The sequence below is a fragment of the Echeneis naucrates genome, chromosome 15, assembly GCF_900963305.1.
Source record: "Echeneis naucrates chromosome 15, fEcheNa1.1, whole genome shotgun sequence".
NCBI classification, from domain to species: Eukaryota; Metazoa; Chordata; class Actinopteri; order Carangiformes; family Echeneidae; genus Echeneis; species Echeneis naucrates.
This window is the reverse complement of record NC_042525.1, coordinates 12,238,900-12,258,409: the sequence shown is the minus strand read 5'-3', so window position 1 is coordinate 12,258,409 and position 19,510 is coordinate 12,238,900. Positions and strand designations below refer to the sequence as shown.

At 43.0% G+C, this 19,510-nt stretch overlaps 2 protein-coding genes across 2 annotated transcripts in view; both read right to left on the bottom strand.

The window, feature by feature from the left end:
* The window catches only part of fmn2a (formin 2a), a 33,935-nt gene extending 20,631 nt beyond the window's left edge, over positions 1-13,304 (bottom strand). The window contains exons 1-5 of the mRNA XM_029520888.1: positions 10,339-13,304; positions 8,009-8,172; positions 5,305-5,451; positions 3,415-4,235; positions 2,723-2,864 (exon numbers count right to left, since the gene is read on the bottom strand). Coding sequence (XP_029376748.1) covers positions 2,723-2,864; positions 3,415-4,235; positions 5,305-5,451; positions 8,009-8,172; positions 10,339-12,550 — 3,486 coding nt within the window. The 5' untranslated portion in view covers positions 12,551-13,304. The remainder of the gene's footprint in view (positions 1-2,722; positions 2,865-3,414; positions 4,236-5,304; positions 5,452-8,008; positions 8,173-10,338) is intronic.
* Positions 13,305-14,760: 1,456 nt separating this feature from the next.
* chrm3a (cholinergic receptor, muscarinic 3a) overlaps positions 14,761-19,510 on the bottom strand; it is a 67,705-nt gene continuing 62,955 nt past the window's right edge. Inside the window, exon 3 of the mRNA XM_029520952.1 lies at positions 14,761-18,716. Within this exon, the coding sequence (XP_029376812.1) occupies positions 16,748-18,697 (1,950 nt within the window). The 5' untranslated portion in view covers positions 18,698-18,716 and the 3' untranslated portion in view covers positions 14,761-16,747. The remainder of the gene's footprint in view (positions 18,717-19,510) is intronic.

The following is a 19,510-nucleotide window of genomic DNA, read 5'->3' as shown; positions in this document are numbered from 1 at the left end:
GCCAAATCTTTTATACTGTTTTTCCCCCTGGGATTGAAAGCTGAGCATTGGGGGGATATAAACTGTGTACACTGAGGACAACAGCACACACTGTTTAACAGCTTCTATTTAACTGCCTCTGCAATGATCAGCACTTGATTCTGGATGATAGTATTTCTTCACATCTGACTCTGAACTTTAAGCTGACCCCTGCCAGTTGACGTCAACGCTGCTCTCCAGTGACAGCTCTGGAAAGGCTGTTTGTTCACTCTCATCAGCAAAACAGCCGAACTCAGAATACACAGGAGGACAGGACGAGCCAAAGTAGTGGGGAATGCGATCGATCGTCTTTAGACATCGGGGCTGGTCCTTTGGAGTTGGAAACGTCCAAAGTTGGCTCTAAACTGGGGTCAGTCACAGTTCTCTGCCCATTTTTATTTATCTAACTATTTTCAGACCACTGTTGTATCGGGGAACACCCAAGCAGTTTCATGCTATGGCCACCGAGGGATTTCAGTCCACACCCATCTCAATATCTCAATTTGTCTCCTTTCCCTCCACAATTTAGCACCACAACCACGACACGAGCTGCTTCATAATGTGGTAACAGTCTCACTCAGCCTTCTATCAATCAGAACATCACAGAGAAGAGAGAACGTTCATTCTGCTTGCTGTCGAAATCCCCCAGTGCGTTGTTACTGATCAGGCCAGTTATATCTCCAGTTGCAGGTGTAGTGCCGCTCTGTGCAGAGGTGGATTCCCTCTTTTGTGTCTTCCAGGTGTCAAAGCAATCATCTGTCAGCTCCTGGAGTGACAAAATGATTGATGGTTGCTATTTTTGAAGCGTTCTCAGAAAAGAGTTCCTCCATGAACATGTTATTTTTCCTTTTGAAGGCCAAATTCATTCAGCTTATCTCCTGTTTCAGATCAATGTTGACTTCTGTTCATGCTCAGACCAAAACTGGAAGGCAAATTATTTTTGTGTTACGCGGAGTAAAACCTTGCCTGTGTATTCAGCTTCAGTTAGAGCAACGTTTCTGACTTTTTCCACTCTACATTTTAGTCCAAAGAATATGGACAAAATTTTGGATCAATTCACAGTTTTCAGTTTCATGAATTACCAGACTTGTTAAAGTATTGTGTAAAGGTTCAGAAATCCCAAGTAACGCCTTGCTCTGTATACAAAAAGTCACATTTCCAGGATTGTGTACTTTCACTTAAAAAAAAAAAAACACAGCAAAAAAAAAACTTGTCTCATAAGAATAGCTTGAAAGCTATTGTAGTCAATAAAATACAGAACACAATCGAGTCTACACATCTGACACAATTCACTTGAAGGAGCTTAAACTCAGATAGTTGGAGTCATCAAATTACATCCTGCCATGTGGATATTACTCATAAAACCAAAGAAGTAGCTCATGCCTGTAGCTGTTCCAATTCAGGACTCCATCCAGCTTGAAATCACATAATTCTCTAAAGCACTGAGCATTGCAAAAGTGTTACACTCAAGTGAACCTGTGGACAGATGAAACCAGCAAACACAGAGGGAGGGGATCAGATATGATTTTGATCCACAGCTCGAGCTCTCTGACAAAATTGTGCGTTTGTCTATTTATGCTGACAGTTTTCTGCTGCTTTCCGCTTGGTGGAACGGACACGGTCGCAGTGCAGTCATTCTTCATATCGGCTGGCAGGTGTGGCATATCTGGTTAGCCTCCTGCATCCACTGAGCCAGTTTCAGATTTACATTGGGTCCTTTAAGTGATAAGCATCAAAGCTGAAGGCAGAAGAGACACAAAAATGTTCCCAGTGGACATCAGTGCACACACCTGGGACACCTGGGAATACAGCACTGGAGCTCGTATGAACTGTAGAACGTGGTTTCAGAAAACAACGCTCCCACTTTATGATGTTAAGGTTAGGAGTTCAACCATTATTTTAGGTCAAACTTTCATTCAACTGCAGACTTTTAATATTTTTTTTGGTCTCAACTTTCAATTCATCGCTTCCCATAAACAAAGGACATTTCCTGCCATCATCTACGCTTGAAAACAACATTTCATCTCTGCAAAATCTGTCACGTTATTCTGCTGGGTCTCTATTAGAGGGGTGAAGCAGTCTTCCCCAGCGAAGCATTAATTCTGATTTGTGACGCATAATTTCAGCAAATAGTACATTAACATATAAATCTTGACTAGTGCAGCTTTAAATTGTAGATCAAATGGTTGACATGCAGATTGATGAAGTGGCATAAAGGGCATTGGGGAAGGAAAGAGTCTGACCATTAAACTAAGTCATACAGAAAGCACAATGGGAGGAACCGCATCATGAAATACAGCTCCCAGGCCTTTCCCTCCCTTTTTTTTCCCCCTTCTCGCCACTCTCTCAACAGTCATCACCGTCATGAGGTTTCCTCACCGCACGCGAGACATTGGCTCGGTGCCACTTGAAGGTCACTGGGGACTCGGGTGGGAGCCAGAGCTCACACCACATAATAACTGTCTGGCTGTAGCATTTCCCCCGTCACTCAATTCAGCTCAGAGACTGACAGTGAGAAGAAATAGAAAGGAAGAGGGCATCAGAATGAAGCTGGGGAAAAGCCCTGAAAGAGTCACATTCTGTGAACCATCCACACAAACACTTATACATGTAAATTAAACACAACAAACTCATTTGCACAGATGTGTTAGATTATATGTTTCACTGTACGAGACAAACGCGCATCCATTAAATCTTACCGTACCTGTTTGGCCTTGGACTTGCTGATTGTGTCTGAAATTGGCTTTTTCTTCTCCTTAACAGCACTTTTGGAAAACAGCTCGACAAATTCTTCAAAGTTCACTGTTGGTTCCTCGATTTTCTCCCACACAATTGAGCCGCTTTGTCTAAAGATAGAAGGAAAGAGGAATTATTTACAATGGAAGTAAGCAAGCTTTAGTGTGCCATGAATTCTCTGAAAAAGCATAGCAAAGTCCAATTTTATAGTGTAGTTCATGTTATTTCACCACAACAGGCATTCTGGATATTTCTAGTCTCTTCTACTGTTTTATTACTTATTTTTCATCTTTAGCGGAGTAAAAATCCATAAGTTACACACTTGTCAAATATGCCAGGCAACAAATTACATTTAGAATTCCGTATCAAGTTCCTTACTTGCAAATCAATCAAGTGGTCTATTTCTAGCCATTTATTCAACTACAATTTTCCAACCCTTATTAAGGAAAGAAAACCTGGTTCAAGTCTGCTCAGTGCTGACCACAATGCCTGGACTGCATCACTTTCATTTTCCACAAGGTTAGCAGCTCTATTGCCATCCCAGCATGTTGCCGATTTTTATCTTAAGTGGGCAAGCTTCCTCTCAATTCTCTACTGTTCAGAGCATACCTCAGTTCAAATGATCCGTGTCTATCTTCCCTATATACAGCATATCCTTACTTTTTAGCATGCAGCTGTATGCGTGTCCAGTAGAGAGGCTTCATTGGCTTGGGGGGCTCTATCATAGCCTTGGCAGGGGCAGCTTCCTGGACCATCATGGAGGGCATGAGGCCTGGCAATGGGGAAGGCCCAAAGCCTGGGGGTGGGGGGCCCATTCCAGGCGGAGGGGGTGCTGGCGGTGGGCCCATGCCTGGTGGTGGAGGAGGCGGTGGGGGTGGTCCGAAACCGGGTGGGGGAGGAGGTAGTGGAGGTCCAAATCCCGGCGGTGGTGGGGGTGGAGGCGGTGGCGGACACGGTCCGAGACCAGGTAAAGGTGGTGGAGGTGGTGGAGGAGGAGGCACTACGCCCCTTGGTAAAGGTGGTGGGGGAGGTGGGGGAACGCCTCTGGAGATTGGAGGGGGCGGCGGTGGAGGAGGTGGTGGAGGTGGAGGAGCAGGTTGGGTGCTGGTTTGTTTACTTTGTTGGCACGTGCAAACAAAACTGTCTGCCGATTTGGGGATGGAAGAAGAAACAGAGGACAAAACGCTTCCTGGTCCTCTGATGAAAGGCACATCAAACTTAAACTCCTCCACAGGCGAAGTCTGGACAGACACCTCCTGGCTCATCTTTGCTAATCTCCCCCCTCTGCTCTGTGAGGCCTTGTGGTGGGCAGCGCCCAGAGCTTCCACGTTATCGCCGCTGCACACTGCCAGGGAGGCATTCTGGCCCTGCAACACAGCAATCTTACTGCGCAGGTCATCGATGGTCCTCTCCAGCTGAGGGATAAGACAGCTTTCATTCCCGGAGGAAGACTGGCCTGATTTCACCCTGCTGGACTCTGCCTGTTGGAGAGCAAGGAAAGTTGACTTTCACTTTACATACGTCTATATTAGGACTTGTAAATGTGCTTTGTGTTTTTCCTACTTCTACAATGTCTAATGTCTACAAAAGCAGCAAATCAATTAAATTTGTGCAGTAAATGCCTAAAAGCAGGTTTAAATATATATATTTATTCAAGGGACACAAACTTAACGTTGCAAACAATAGAACCCCCCACAACTTGGGCAGCTTAAGGAGAGAGATATGAGCTAAAGAAGGGTCAAGAAAGTCCAATATGTCTAGACTTCATCAGACCTCTGGCTCCAGTCTGGTTAGCACAGGGATGACGGGATACTGAGAGATTTGACCCCAGAGACAGTGAGTCTCCCTGGGCCTCACATAGGGAGGGTCGCTGTCTGCTCATATACATTCCCCAGTTGTGGTCACATCATTGAATCTTACGCAGAATGTTCAGTCAGTATGGCCTTCCGAATTTATGAACTCTTCTGGGAGATATGATCTAACAAGTCTTCCAAGACAAGCCTGACCTCTGGTGGATTAAGAAAAACTTGCAACTCATCCAGAACAAGCCATCAGTGATTAAATGGGGGATAGTTTTGTTACACTTAACAAAAGGGAGTGAAAATCAGCATCAAATTGACAGGTACATTCTTCAATGCTTGGTTATGACATTTGATTTCACATTTTTAACATTTGGATCAAGTCTGTCATTCACCACAAACTTTGTAACGAAATATGAACTAAAGAGGAGAAAGCGTTGAGGAATCCGTCTTACCAGCTTTCTGTGTGTGCATTCTTAGCCTTCAATACATCAGTAAACAACTGGTTCTTGTAAGTGTAAGTTTAAATTCTTTTCATTTTATTTCAAATCATTTTTGATGAGGGTAAAGGTAAAAATTCTAATTACAAACATAAAAAAAAAACAAAAAAACAAAAAGGAAGCCTCTGCTTGATGTTCGCAGTAAAACTAAACGATCCACTTGAAATCAAAGAACATTATGCACCAGCCAGGGTATGGACAGGGCAAATGCTCTATAAAATATTTAGAGATGAAGAGAGGTTGCAGCTGACCTGAGAGTGTAGGGCCCCTGGTGTCTTGGCTGCTGATTGATTCAAAGGGGATCTCAAGCTCTGCACTCTGCCTATGCTTCGCCCGAGTTCCCAGAGGTGTGAGGAGACTGGCAGGCCGACAGAAGTCCAGGTGTACAACTGCTCCTCCTGCAACAAGCGTGTGCACATAGTGTGGATGATGTCAGACTCAAGGTCATACGTTTGCGGTTAAAACTGCATTCTCCTGAGAACTGCTGTAGCACCGGCTGTATACGGCAATCATTAAAGGTAAACACCACCCATTTCGGAAATGAGGTAAGTGGTGGCTCTTTGTATAGATTTTTGAATGTGGAAAGACTGATGACCGAAGATCTGGTAGCATAGCTGGTGTCCCAAGTGTGAAAACGCATCCTCCATTCATAGCAGCAGGTAAATTGCACGTATGTATGTCAGTACTCATAGTAAAGAAAAATGCAAAGCTAGAACAGCTTGCTTGTCAGTGCTGCGTATTTTGTGGCAATTGATGGATTCTTTTAATTTACAGAAAAGAACGTTTGTCAGACAGCACTCTCCTAATTGCCCTGCAACAAACAGAGAATGGGTGCAGTTATGTTCATGTTGGAGAACAGCACGTGTTTAAAGACTAAAGGCAACAAAAGGGATGACAGTGAACACACATAATTAGGCCTCATTCAGAGGGCCCGGTAATGAGCATGTTGTGCCCAGTGCAAAAGGTGACAGCATGTGTCAAATACAAACAGCGCTTTCTGTTCGTTTATTAAAATAAATAGAACAACCATTATAATAACTGTTATTCCTGTTATGTTTTCCAATGCAAGTAATTTCTTCAAAGAAAAGCGGTGCTTAGAACTCAGAGTTGCAGAATTTCATGGTCATAGCATGATAAACGGAGGTGTACAGGAAGATATTAAATAGATCACAAATCTGCGCACACGTTTAGAAAGATTTAATGTGCACATGACTCACGTGTGGCCACGTTATTTAACATTTAATCATTTGCAGAGATTTGAACACTACATTTCCCAACATACACTAATGCTGCTCTCAGCACAGAACCCATTAGTTAAACTGTGGTAGCCTGACCCAGAAAGAGTCGGGCACAGGGGTACAAAAAACACGGCCCTCTGATGCAAGCCAATGCCACTCATTAGTATTCATCCACTCAGCCATGTTTTGACAAGTGTAAAAAGGGACGACACTTGATTTACATCAGATCTTAGATATTCATCTTCCCCAAATCCCATTTTTGGACTGGATGAAGCTGGAGGGAGTATTTAATTTCAGTCAGATTGCAGAACATGGAAAAAAAATATCACTCACATTTGTTCACTCTAGAAAAAGACAATGATGAAATTAGATACAATGCCATATTTAGGTAACAGAGTAAAGGACAAACAGGAGAGGAGAAATATGAGCGGATATAAAAGGAAAGGCAGGGAATGTTGAAGTCATGCAAGAGATTCATTTCAAGATAGAATTAGTCTGTAAAAGGAAGAAAGTATAAAAGGTTTGGGTTTAACCGAGCAGGTTGCAGAAAAGCAAAGCCTAATGATTTATTTTAAAAGGGAGCTATGAGACAGATAACAACAACAAGGAGATCTGTCCTTTTAATGGCAAAGGTTGTTCTTGGTCAAGTTGAATAATGTAGCACTCCAGGCCAGGCTGAGAGAGTGAGGAGCTTTTTGCTGGGGAAGAGCAGCCTGAGCACAGGGCACGTGGAGCTGTTACATAACAGGGTCAGCAGATGGTCTACGCAAGCACAGATGTGTGTATGTGTGCATTAGTGTGTGTTAGAGGGACTCCCATTAATCCAGCCAAGCGAGGAGATGTCTGAACATATATTGGGGTCTCAGATTGTCCCTTTGTATACGAGTGCACACGTGCATGCAACTGTGGAGCAATGGCAGATGTACATAAAAGGAAAGTGGTATTCATTATTGGCCTATTGAAGATGCACAACACACACAAGAATAAGATGTGTGTGTGTGGGAGGGGGGGGGGGGGGGGGGGGGGGGCAAACTAACATTTGCTAACCGCCACAAAATACAAAGTAGAAATGATGTTGATCAACCAACCAGTGTATGGATGAACGACTAAATGAAAGGTGAAGCTGATTTCTAAAAATAAATGCAATTCACCGTCTGGGGAGCATAAACGTCCGTCCAAAATTTCATGGAAAGCCATCTGAGAGCCATTGAGAAATTTTACTCAAAACCACTAATGTCAAGCTTGTGTTGGCACCAAAAGAAAAGTCCAAGGAAATCAGCAAGGTACTGAGGATTCACCCTCTGGGGACCAAGAATATCTTGGCTATATTTCGCAGCAAACCGTCAGGAGTTACAGATATTCCAGACTCGACCAAAAGCGTGCACTGACTAGAGGAGTTAAAAACCGTACTAACTCTTCTCAGCATCTCAGAAGAAATAAAACTCTTTTCTCTGATAAACACACAAAAGAACTCTGTAGAAGAGAAATCAACATACACATAATGAAGGTGGTGTAGCTGTAATGACATGGAAACATTTCTGAATTTTAAGTTAAACTCTCGGTAAAACCAGTAATGACAGTAATGACAGTTCAACTAATGACATTTTCTTCTCAGACTAACTCTGAGAATGTTACCAACCTGCTTATGCTTTGACTAAAACGTGTGCCTTTTTTGTGAAACAAATGGGATGAGAAACAGTGAGGAGAAAGGCCTTACATTAAAGCCTCCTGAGGCACTGTTGTCGCCGTGGAGATCTGCTGAGCCATTGCTGAATGGGTGCAACACACCTTGGACCAGCATTCGATGACACAGCTCCTTCGCCTCCTCTTCCGTAGACCCACCGCCACGATGCAGAGACAGCCTGTCCAACAGAGTGCGACCTGAGCAGACAGGAGAGACCATTTACAAGTACGACACTGACCTGGAGAACACGTCGGCCCATTTTCAAACTGAACAAGGACATTTTACTTAAACAAATCCCTATTCTGAACTATAATTGAAATGTTTTCACGTCATCTGGTTTTAGATATTTTTAGAGTTGAGATGTTTCAGATGTGATAATTAAACACCTACATTTGCAAACTGCATTCACACCAAGCCACCAAGAAATACTGTATGATAAGAATTAATGAATTATATTCAAGATGCATGTTTAACTATCCTGGTTTTCAAAACGGTGATGGAAATAAAATAAACTTGATGAAAATAAAATAAGTGTGTGTTTTGGGGTGTGCTCTGGTCGTGAACAAGATAATGTTCATGCATGGCTGCTAGAAATATATGACAGAGAGCAACAATGATATTTACAGAGGATGTGCGGCCTGTACGCTGACTGCAGTAGATTTTTAATGAAGTTAGACTAACTTAATATCTTTAAAACCATGTGATTTAGGACAAAGCTCAAAATGAACAAAGAAAGTCCCGTGGCTCATTGTCCTGTACACATTCGTTTGAGGACTTTGAGGATAAACAGCAATGACGGCTGCTGCTGAAGCTCGACCGTGTTTCCAGAGTTGTGTGACCTAAATCAAACCCAGAGTTACATCAGTTTGGTTCAAGCATTTGGCTCCAGAGGTTAAATCCAGAATTTGTGATGCGAGTCTCAGGGGACGAGTTGTCAGTGTGTTGGACAGTTTTTTTTTTTTTTTTTTATCTGATCGGTGTGACCTGAAGCAATGAATTGGATGGAGGGCTGACGTAACTAGAATCCTTTTGAATGAAAACAAGACGTCCCACTCACAAAGAGTCACTTGTCACTGTTAGTACGATCGGGGTCCATTATTTGACTACAGTGAAATCACCTGACAAAACGCGGTTGGATCTCATACCATGCCTTTTATTTGCCATGCAGATAATCTGTCAGTTGGGTTTAGCATCTACAAGTGTGCGCTCTGCGTGTGTGCGTGTGTTATTGCCCAAGCTAGTGGAATCAGGATGGCATCGCTGTGGGTGGGTGGTGGTGTTGTCATTCGGCCCTCTGATTTATGAGCACAGGCGCAGACAGTGGAGAGCAGCTGAGCTCTTGAATGACACCACAACAAAGTGGAGGACAGAGTGGCATTGTTTTGTTAGAGCGAGGCATTTGTTCTGAAAAGACTTCTCAATAAAGAACACCCACTGTTTCATCATGGTTTTCATGAGCTATTGTACTTATAAATCATAACCTTTGTATCCCCCCGCTGTCATAATTTGTACAATGTGAGTTTAAGCCATTAGGAGTTAAATCACTCGGCAATTACCATAAACATTTCACAACACCATCGCATAATAGCAAATGAGGATCAGGCTTTGAGCAAATCTAATGTGAGCCATATCTGACCCACAGGGGATTCCCAGCAACAACAGAAATGAACGCTGAACAATTGAAAATATTTTAAGGAAAGGATCCTCACTCTCCTCTCATCTGGAAGAGGTTGCTTTTATGAGAGTGGAGGAGACCGTTGAAATTAATGATGATAGTCTTTTACATTGAAGGTGAAGTGAACAAATCGCATTAAAGGGCCCAGACCAACAGTGGATCAGCCCCACTATGACTTCCTGGTGGTAGGACCTGGTGTAGATTACGCCTGCGTTCTCATCTATGCCTCCATTGCTGGCATGCTCATCACTATGAATGGGGACACTGTTGTTTATCCTTATTGTCCTCCATCTGTGATGTGTTGTGGTTGAAAATAGTCCCCAATCAAATCCTGCTTTGAGAAATCAGCAAATGTGATTACCAAAGTCCTGCCCTGTTGTTGGAGTGCCTGTCTCCTGCTGTTTTAGGAAGCTACTTCATATTTGGGCTTTAGCCAACAGTGTATAGATGAATGAATTCTGGAAGTCTACCTCTGGGACAGGCCCCCCGGTGCCCTAAATCCTCCACTCTTACTCAGACACTGAGCCATGACTAATTACTGTGGTCCTTATTCAACTAAATCTGTAGTTCATAAAGATGACACCACTGCTGCTGGTACCACAGTCAGAGCCATCATTGTAGGCACTGATCTTTGAGGAAAACCCCACCAAGTCTGAGCGGCTCAGCTAACATTTCATTGATGACTCACCAGAGAAGACATCCAGGTAGGGAACGGTGTTGGTGGAGGTCTTCTGTCCAGGTCCTCTCCTAGAGCCCAGCGTCCAGTACGTCACACTTATGTGGCTCTTCTCTGGTGTCTCCTGTTCTGGCAACTTGCTCCCATCACCTTTACTACCTCTTTGCTCCTCAAGTTCTGTGGACCAGTCTGCAGACACACTGAGAGGTCCTGCGATGGAGCAGGACCTCTGCTTGTGTCTTCTGAACCCCTGGGCTCCGCTGGAATCCGCTGAAGCAACAGCAGGATCTGTTTTCCTGGGCACATTGGGACTGGTGATGGGGGAACCAATTGGAGAGGTCAGCTGCCTGGTGGTGGTCTTAACATAGGAAGGGTGCACCAGTGGGTAGAGTTTGACATTTGAGGGGGAGCTGAAAGATGTCTGCCTGGGTTGAGAAACACTTGGGATGTCTGCTGTGAGGTGACTGGTGGACATACTACTCTTCCTCCTTGTTAGGGACAGGAACTTCCATTTCCCAGTCACCTCCTCCTCTTCCTGCTCCCTCTCCAAGGAGAGGTCCATGCTGCTCGCACTTTTGTGAGCTCCTGTTGGTGCTGCTCCTGCCGCCGCAGGATCCAAGCGAACACTTGGCACGCATGGTTTTTTACTCTGCACTGCCTGATTTCCTTGCTGTGGGTGAAGAACCGGACTCTCCAGATCCTCCATGGTCTCCTCAGCACTCTCGTACGAAGTGGTGGTGGCTGTAGTGTCGGGGAAACTACACGTGCTGTTCGTCTTTGGCAAAAGGCTGCCGCTGCTTTGCTCTGTGTCTGGTGCTGAAGACGGTGGACCGCTCTCACTGAGGGAGCCTGGACCTGATGAATTCCTCGACATGGATGTATCATGACCTTCGTTCTGTAATTTTTCGCTTTCAGCAGTTTGAACTCCACTTCCACTACAAACCTCCCTATCTGGCTGGTGAGATAATACCTTCTGAAAGGCCTTGTTCCCCTCAGAGGTTGAGCCTTCAGGCGAGTGACCGATCACCATTTCCAGTCCCATCTCATTGGCCCCACACTGGTCTCTAATGGCCTGCTGGATGTCAGAGAGCAGATCTTCGTTTTCAGCTGCTGCCGAGTGAAAACTATAGAGGTCAGCATCTGACCCTGAGCTTGTCTTCCGGCTGATATCATCTGCTATACACCGGTGAGACTCTGCAGGCAGACAGCTGAGATCCCCCTCCACATCTGACTGCATCCCCTTCCCATCAGCTGACAGGCCGGCCTCTGCACCAGAAGTGAGCCCTGCTTTCCCAGAGTGTGCAGACTTTTCATCTCCCAGTATGTTGTCCTTGGACAACCCCTTTGCCTTGGATAAACTCTTTCTGATTTTCATGCTGGAAAACACAGAAACCTTTGACTCTGACTTTGACTTCTTCTTAGCACTTTGCTCTCCTCCTTTACTTGTCTTGCTGTGGGCCTTCTTTGATTTCCTGTCCAGTTCAGCATCACCATCAAAGGAGACACCTCCTGGCGTTCCACCACTTCCTCCTCCTTTCTTCTGCTTAGTCTCCTGGTTCCCCATGTTCCTGAGCAGGCGGACACCCTTGGCTAACAGGCCATGCTGCTGGGGTCGTGACTGGGCATGCTGGGCTTCCTTCTGGGCAGCTCCTGATGCTGGTCCTCTGTTGGATAGAGCTGTTTCAGGGCTGCCTAATCCCTGCTGCCCGCTCACCACAGTTAAAGGCTGTGATGCTGCTGCTGCTGCTGCCGACGCTTTCCCTCGTGCTGCTGATGCTGATGATGAAAGGAGGAGGAGACTGGCACTGACAGCCACAGGCTCACTACCACTCACTGCTAGCTGCCCCCCCCTGCCATGCACAGCTTCTCTCACTCGCTGATCCTTACTCACTTTTTGCCCCTCCTCTCTATCCCCATCTGCTTCCGCGCGCTTGGCTGTCTTGCATAACGGGCTGCTGGTCGAGCGGGCAAGCCGCTGATGTTCTGGAGTGTGCTGCCCTTCTCCATGTTCAACTGGGGGGGAAGCTAATTGCTTGGGATGCTGTTGGTGTTGCTCTAGAATGCACTCGTACTGTTGTTGTTGCTGTTGATGATTAAAGAGCGATTGTTGTTGTCTACGGAGGATGTTGGAAACGCTGCTCTTCCTCCTTCCTTTGAAAGTGCTGGTAAAGAAACTCTCTTTCAGAAAGGGCACTTGGGTCTCAACTGTCCTGATAGTTTGCATCCTGAGCAGTGTCGCCTGGAGGGGAGAGCTGACCAAGAGAGGCTGAAGGAAAGAGGAAGGACCTAGTTAAAATCACACTGAATTGTTTTGTATTGAAGCCGGGCTTCACAATAGCAGAGGAACAGAAATCTCAGTGGAAAATATATAATATATAAATATATAATATATAAAACTCAAAGTTAAAGATGACATGTTATGTCTCCTGGTGTCATGCAGTCCCTGGTGACCACAAATTGTTTCCTGGTTCTCCATCCCCCCAACCCCTTCTTAAGTTTTTGTACTATATAAATGTTTTCATTTTTAGACACAGATATTTGGAGGTAAATTTACAATTGTTTAGAGGAAGATTTGGAAGTGAAAGATTAGTTGATTAATTAAAGAGTCAATTTGAAGAAAATTAAATGGCAGCTGGTGAACAGTTATTAAAAAGCAATTTTAACAATAAACTCCAATTAAGTTCCAGCCTTTTAAAATGTGAATATTTTTACTTTTTCCCTTTTTTTTTTTTTTTTTTAATTTTGGAGCACTGATTAGCTCTGGGAACCTTTGATGGTTATTTTTGCTATGCTTTCAATTTCCAATCTATCTTTTATAGATCAATAATAAATGATGATTGTCAGACTCTTGAAAAATGTTAATAACTGATTTTCAGCTGTGAAGTAGTTATGTTACCAGTAACTATTTTTTTTTTCCTCTCATTTAAGTTATTTTAAATAAAATGTCTCATGCTAAAATATCACCAGTAGGGTCTTTCTTAAAAATTATCCTCAAGGTATTAATTATTATATTTAATCACACAGAATGCATCTAAACTTGACAACACAAACTTATTGACATGTAATATGACTGAATAACATTTCTATGAGCGAACAGTGGCTGTTCTTTTAACTGGTCATCTGTAGGGGGACTAATATGAAGACGTGTCTGAGGACTGATCGTAGCCTATGGGTGTGGCACAGTCACAGTCAAGCTGTTATATATTCATGATAAAGACCCTCTTTTCTTGTTTGAAGAACTAAAAATACATGATTTAACACAATAACATAAATACAGTGATTATGAACAAACTACACACAACTAAATACATAAAGGACATATGCATTATTGGCAGAACAAAGATTATTTACCAGACGTCAATATCCAACACATTTTTGAAAGTTTGTCCACATACTTGATAAATAATAGTTTCTTATTCTTGAGAAGTTGGAATACATTTGGTGGAATCATCATAAATTATGTACAGTAACCACTTCACTTCTTCAACTAACATTTGCAGTCAAGTTGAGATTTATACACTATCAGTCAAAAGGCTTGGGCACACTTTCCTATTCATTTGAATGAGAACGTGTGTCCAAACTTTTCACTGGTAGTGTGTAAACATCTTGATTTTGTTAAAAAAAAAACTTGTATAAGGGTCGACTTGCCTGACTGGTGGATTCTTCTCAGTGGTCCAGCGCCGACTGAAGAAAACAACACAAATGGTTGTTTGTCTTCGCCAATGAGCCGCTCCTTAGCCATGGGTCACATGAAGTTGGTATTTAACTCATCACATGTCTGGTCTCCTTGGCCATCTTCCTTTAACACAGTCTGATACTCCCCTCACTAACTTCATCAGGCCTCATCATGGGAACATACAGAGCTGTCCAACAGGCAAACACCCCTCTTGTGTTTATTTGGTTTCTGAGTGAAATACACTGAGCAGTAACGTTATTGCAGCGTCAGTAGATGATGACGTTCATACATAGCCAGAAACAGCACAGACACCGCCATCTCCACACGCAAGGCCCAGTCAATCAGTATTTGGTACTTTTGGTTGGGTGCACCCTGGTGCCACTTTTAATTCCCTCCCTCCAATCAACAAATTAATTTCAGCTGATCCACCTCAGGACTCGCCCTCCTGATTCATCCTTTCAACTTTCTGATCACACTGGTTAAACAATAAAATGAATAAATTACATGCAAAATGTAAATAATTGAATCCACAAAAAAAAAAAAAAAAAAAAAAAAAAAAACACAAGATAAAAAAAAAATGATGTGAAGAATTGAGTATTATTCCCAAAAACTAACATTTTTATAATTGTGAGATCTAGGATCTGATGGCTCTAATGCTGTCACGACTGTGGATAGCCACACATCTTTCCCCAAATCTGACTCGGTCCCAAATGTAACACGAGGAAACCAAGAATTATATGACAAAAATGATCTAGTTGTTGATTGCTGCTGGAAATATGAACAAAAATGTTGATTTGTGACACAGAAACGAAATCATTCCTGTCAAAAAGCCTTTTGTTTGTTTATTGACTTAAAATGTGAGTATGATTGGCATACTTGGACCATAACAAAACATCTGTGTTCACCATTTTGGCAGTTTACATTCCCAATGTTTAAGAAAAAAAAAGGAATATTTTGATGAAGGCAGTATGTTATTATAACACTGGCACACACTGTGTTGAAAAGCAGACAAAATATCCACTGTTGACAGGCATGGGATATTTTTCACAGGACATACATCATAGCTTTGTGCATGACCGGTGTATCCAACATAATCCAATCGACTCATTTCTCAGTATGCCAGTTGTGATTATACAGTTTATGGTTCGCCTCCAATACCTTAACACATGATTCATACTAAAATATTTGTGTGCAGCAATAACGTAAAAAAATCTGCTCAAGATAACATAATGTGCATAACAAATAAAAATCAAAGTAAATTCTTGTGTTGAATTTAGTTTGTTTATCATGTTCACCCACTTTCTTCATAGGAAAACCTGATGCACTACGGATCATAACAGATATATTTACAATTCAATTTCTCTGTAATTATAAAGAAAAATACTTTACAAAAATCATATAAAATAAAACATCTGAAGATAGAAAATTAAACGTTATTCATTTAATAACTGTGGCCATTCTATTTTACATGCCAAATATAGATTTGAAAACTAATTGAGTACTTTTGAACTAATTCATGAAACTGATAAGCTTATTTTGCAGCATAACAATAAAATAATTTTCATTTTGATTTCGCACTGCAGAAACTGGACTCACGGTTCTTGGACAAAAGGCCTTTCTTCAACCACTAGAGGCTGCCATTGTTCTACTATTTCAAAGATGGGCAGCCTTTGACAAACATTCCTTTAATGTGACACTTTGTTGAAATTTAGAAGATAGTGTAAAATCAAAACACACATCTTGATAAATGGTCATCACTGTGCAGCCAGTCATTATGTATCAAGTCAGAAATATCCAAATGTACACAAAGAGAATATTAGCATCGTATAATCAACACTCTTGACAGAAAACCGCAAGTACATATACACAACCAATGTACTTATTGTCTCCACCATAAAAACCACAACAATCACATTGAACACAACAGTTGTTGACTGACTGTGGTGCCACACAGAATATTCACGACCTAGTTCATCAGAAGATTTTCAGACTGGCTCAAAGTTTCAGGAATATCTAGAAAACCGAAGATGAATATCACAAAAATAACAAATTTCTGTTGACAAAGAATCAGGACACAATTTAAGAACTTTTAATACTCCATCAGACACAGAAAATCTATATTCATGTAGAAAGGCAATGTACAGAATTTCTGATAAAAACACATGCCAGTCAAGAAGACAGCAGGTCGAATCAGCACAACGTAGAAGCCTGTGAACACAGAGCAGTTGCTGTTTTGGCTCTCACTGGTGATACGTCGTTTTGTTGGAAATGGAAAACCACTCTGCACGTTTCAGATTTAGCTACCCAGAGAAAAATTATAAGAAATGTGAGTCCCCAAACCCTGACAAAGATATCCTTTCCCCCTGTGTCAATTGCACTTCAATAATTCTCCTGCAATACATTTTAAAGCCCTTTTCTATTCCATTATTATTTCAGCTCAGTGAATTTCCTCTCAGCTATACTTGTGTGAAATTGTTCTTCAAGGACAGAGGAAAAATTTTCATCCCCAGACCTCACTTCAAACAATTTTCCATTTGTCCACACAGCTTTGCTAAATTGACGCACTACAAAACACCTGAAGACCAACGCATAGGACTGTTGTGTTTGTCATACCAAGAGAAACACATTGAGGATTTTTAAGAAAAGAAACTCCACAGAAACAACATGGATGCTTCTTCCTTTTCCCTGTCCTACACATTGTAATCTTTTGATTTTCTGTTATCAACCATCCAAACTTGTTTTCCTTTACGTAGACTCCCTGGGAATCCTTCTGTGGAAGACCACTGACTGCCTCTGCTGAAACTGCTGCTTCTTCCTTTTCTTCTGGTCCCAGCGACACAATAGTATCATCTTAAAGGTTGTACGGAAAGTCTTGTTGCACAGGGCATAGCACATGGGGTTCACTGTGCTGTTGACATAGCAAAGCCAGTACCCCACTGCCCAGAGAGTCTGTGGGACTTCACAAAAGGCATTGATCAGCACCATAATATTGTAAGGTGTCCACGTGATGATGAAAGCAAACAGGATGGCACTGAGAGTTTGAGCTGCCTTCTTCTCCTTCACTAAGGACATGCGCTTCCTCTTGGTGATCTGAGTCCGAGCTCGGGATGCAAAACGCTTCGCCAGTGCTGCCTCTTTGAAGGACATTGGAGCAGAAGGGGATTTGGTGGCTGTGCTTGTGGTGGTGCTGTTGGTGGCAGTGGTAGCTGTCGTTGATGGACAATCCAGAGAGCCTTGGTCAGATGTAGCCTGGATAATCGGCATTGACTGCATCTTGCGTGAGCAGAAGCGCTGGTGGTAGTTATTTTCTGAATTGTTCACTCCATCTGGAGTTGTGGCAGCAGTAGTGTTTGTGGTGACTGGTGACAGAGTGTCTTGGTTATACTGTGCTCCCCTGAGGGGATCCTCCTCTGAGGCTGCATCCAAATCCTCACATGAGTTAAGTTGTGAGTTGACAGCAGCCTTTATGCCAGGCAGGCTGAGAACAATGGAGAAAATAGCATGACTCTGGGAAATCATCTCTGCTCCCCCACAGTCTTCATCCTCTGAAGACCCAGAATGGTCCAAGGAGACCGCAGCATCATTGTTGTTCCAGCTGTCACTGCTGCTCTGATCTGCATCATGCTCCTGTCGTGTATTTCCAGGTCTCCAAGAACGAACTCCCGGCCAGCAGTGGAAACGACCAGCCAGCTCCCGACACGTACTCTTCCTTCTGGACGACCTTGTCAGCTCGTAGCTGCTGCAACTTCTGGAGCTTCCTGTCTGATGGACAAAACGGGTTCTCTCACTTCGACCATCCCCACTTCTTCCTCCCATACCACCCCGACATCCTGAACCCTGCAAACCAGCTAACTCTTTTGAACGGTTTTGGGTCTCCTTGTAAATGCGCCAGTAGAGTACACTCATTATCGTGACTGGCAGATAGAAAGCTGCCATGGCTGTGCAAAAGGTTATGGTGGGCTCGGTCAGGAACTGAATATAACATTCATTTGCAGGTACTGTCCTTTTACCTACAAAATATTGCCATAGCAGTATGGCGGGGGCCCACAGAACAAGAGAAACAAACCAGGCAAGGCCGATCATGATCCCAGCTCGCTTTGTTGTCCGTTTTGCTCGGTAGGTCAAAGGTCTTGTGATAGAAAAGTAGCGGTCAAAGCTGATGACTAGCAGGTTCATAACTGAGGCATTGCTCGCCACATAGTCTATGGCCAGCCAAAGGTCACAGGCCCAGTTCCCCATGGCCCAGTAGCCCATCACTAGATAAGCTGTGTAAAGGTTCATAGAAATGACCCCTATGATGAGGTCAGCCACAGCCAAGCTCAGCAGGAAATAGTTATTGACTGTCTTCAGCTGACGATTAACCTTGAAGGATACCACCACAAGGACGTTGCCGATGATGGTGACCAGTGACAACATACCTGTCAGCAAGACAATAAGGACAACCTGCCAGACAGGGTGGCCACCCAAGGAATCGAAGACCACAGTTCTGTTCCCATTTTCAGATTCCGAGGAGAGGTTTAAAAGTTTGTTGGTGAAAGAGGCGTTATCATCCAAGGCATTCACAATGGAAACCAAAAAAGGGACTCCCCCAGCTGCTCCTTGGTGCAGAGCATTGGATTGTGGGTAGGCTCCAGCCACTGGTGGTGAGGTGTTGGCAGCCAAGAAGAGACCAGGGTCTGTGCTGTTGGAGCTCATTGTTATGTCCTGGCATATTCTGAAATGAGAGACAGAGAGAGAGAATAGGGGAATGAAACACAAATAGCTGAAATTCCAACGCACATCCAGTAGATGAGGCTAGAAACCTATATATAAAGCTTGGTATGTGAACAGGCTGTCAAGACATTTGGGTTTAATTTATCCCTCATGTTAAAAAGTCACTCATAACCATTTGTCTCCAATATATTTCCATATTGTAAATAAACTGCAAGCCATACATCATGAGTTGACATCTGAACAAACACAGCCAGACAGCCTACACCTTCAGTAAGAGAGAAGGAATGCAATAAAGAACTACAAATTGCAAAGATAATTTACATATATATTTGACCACATGCTGACTTGCACCTTGTACAGTATCAGGCCTTGGACAGGAGTGGACTAGCCTTGTTCAGTCAGGAGGGGAGTTGATTCACTGTCCATCACTCTGTCTGTCATACGCAACCAGTTTTATATCAGTGGTACAAATTGTCCAATCTGTATTGTCTATATTTAATCTAATTTAAAGTATTAACATGATTTACAACAGCCAGAAAACAGCACGTATTGAACATTTTCATATGCAAATTCAAAAGCTGAAAAAAAAAAAAAAAATGATGGCATTGGTGACATGTAACATTAATGAGTCTGAGCTTGCAATATGCGGCAAGAATAAAGGTCGAAGAGTAAATGAACTGAGAACGCATTCCAAAACATATTCTGACATTTCCATTTCCATTTTCTGTCTCCACACGGCCGTTCTTTGGCACATTTTCGTTGATGTCTGATTAGTTACACTAATAGTGCTTCACA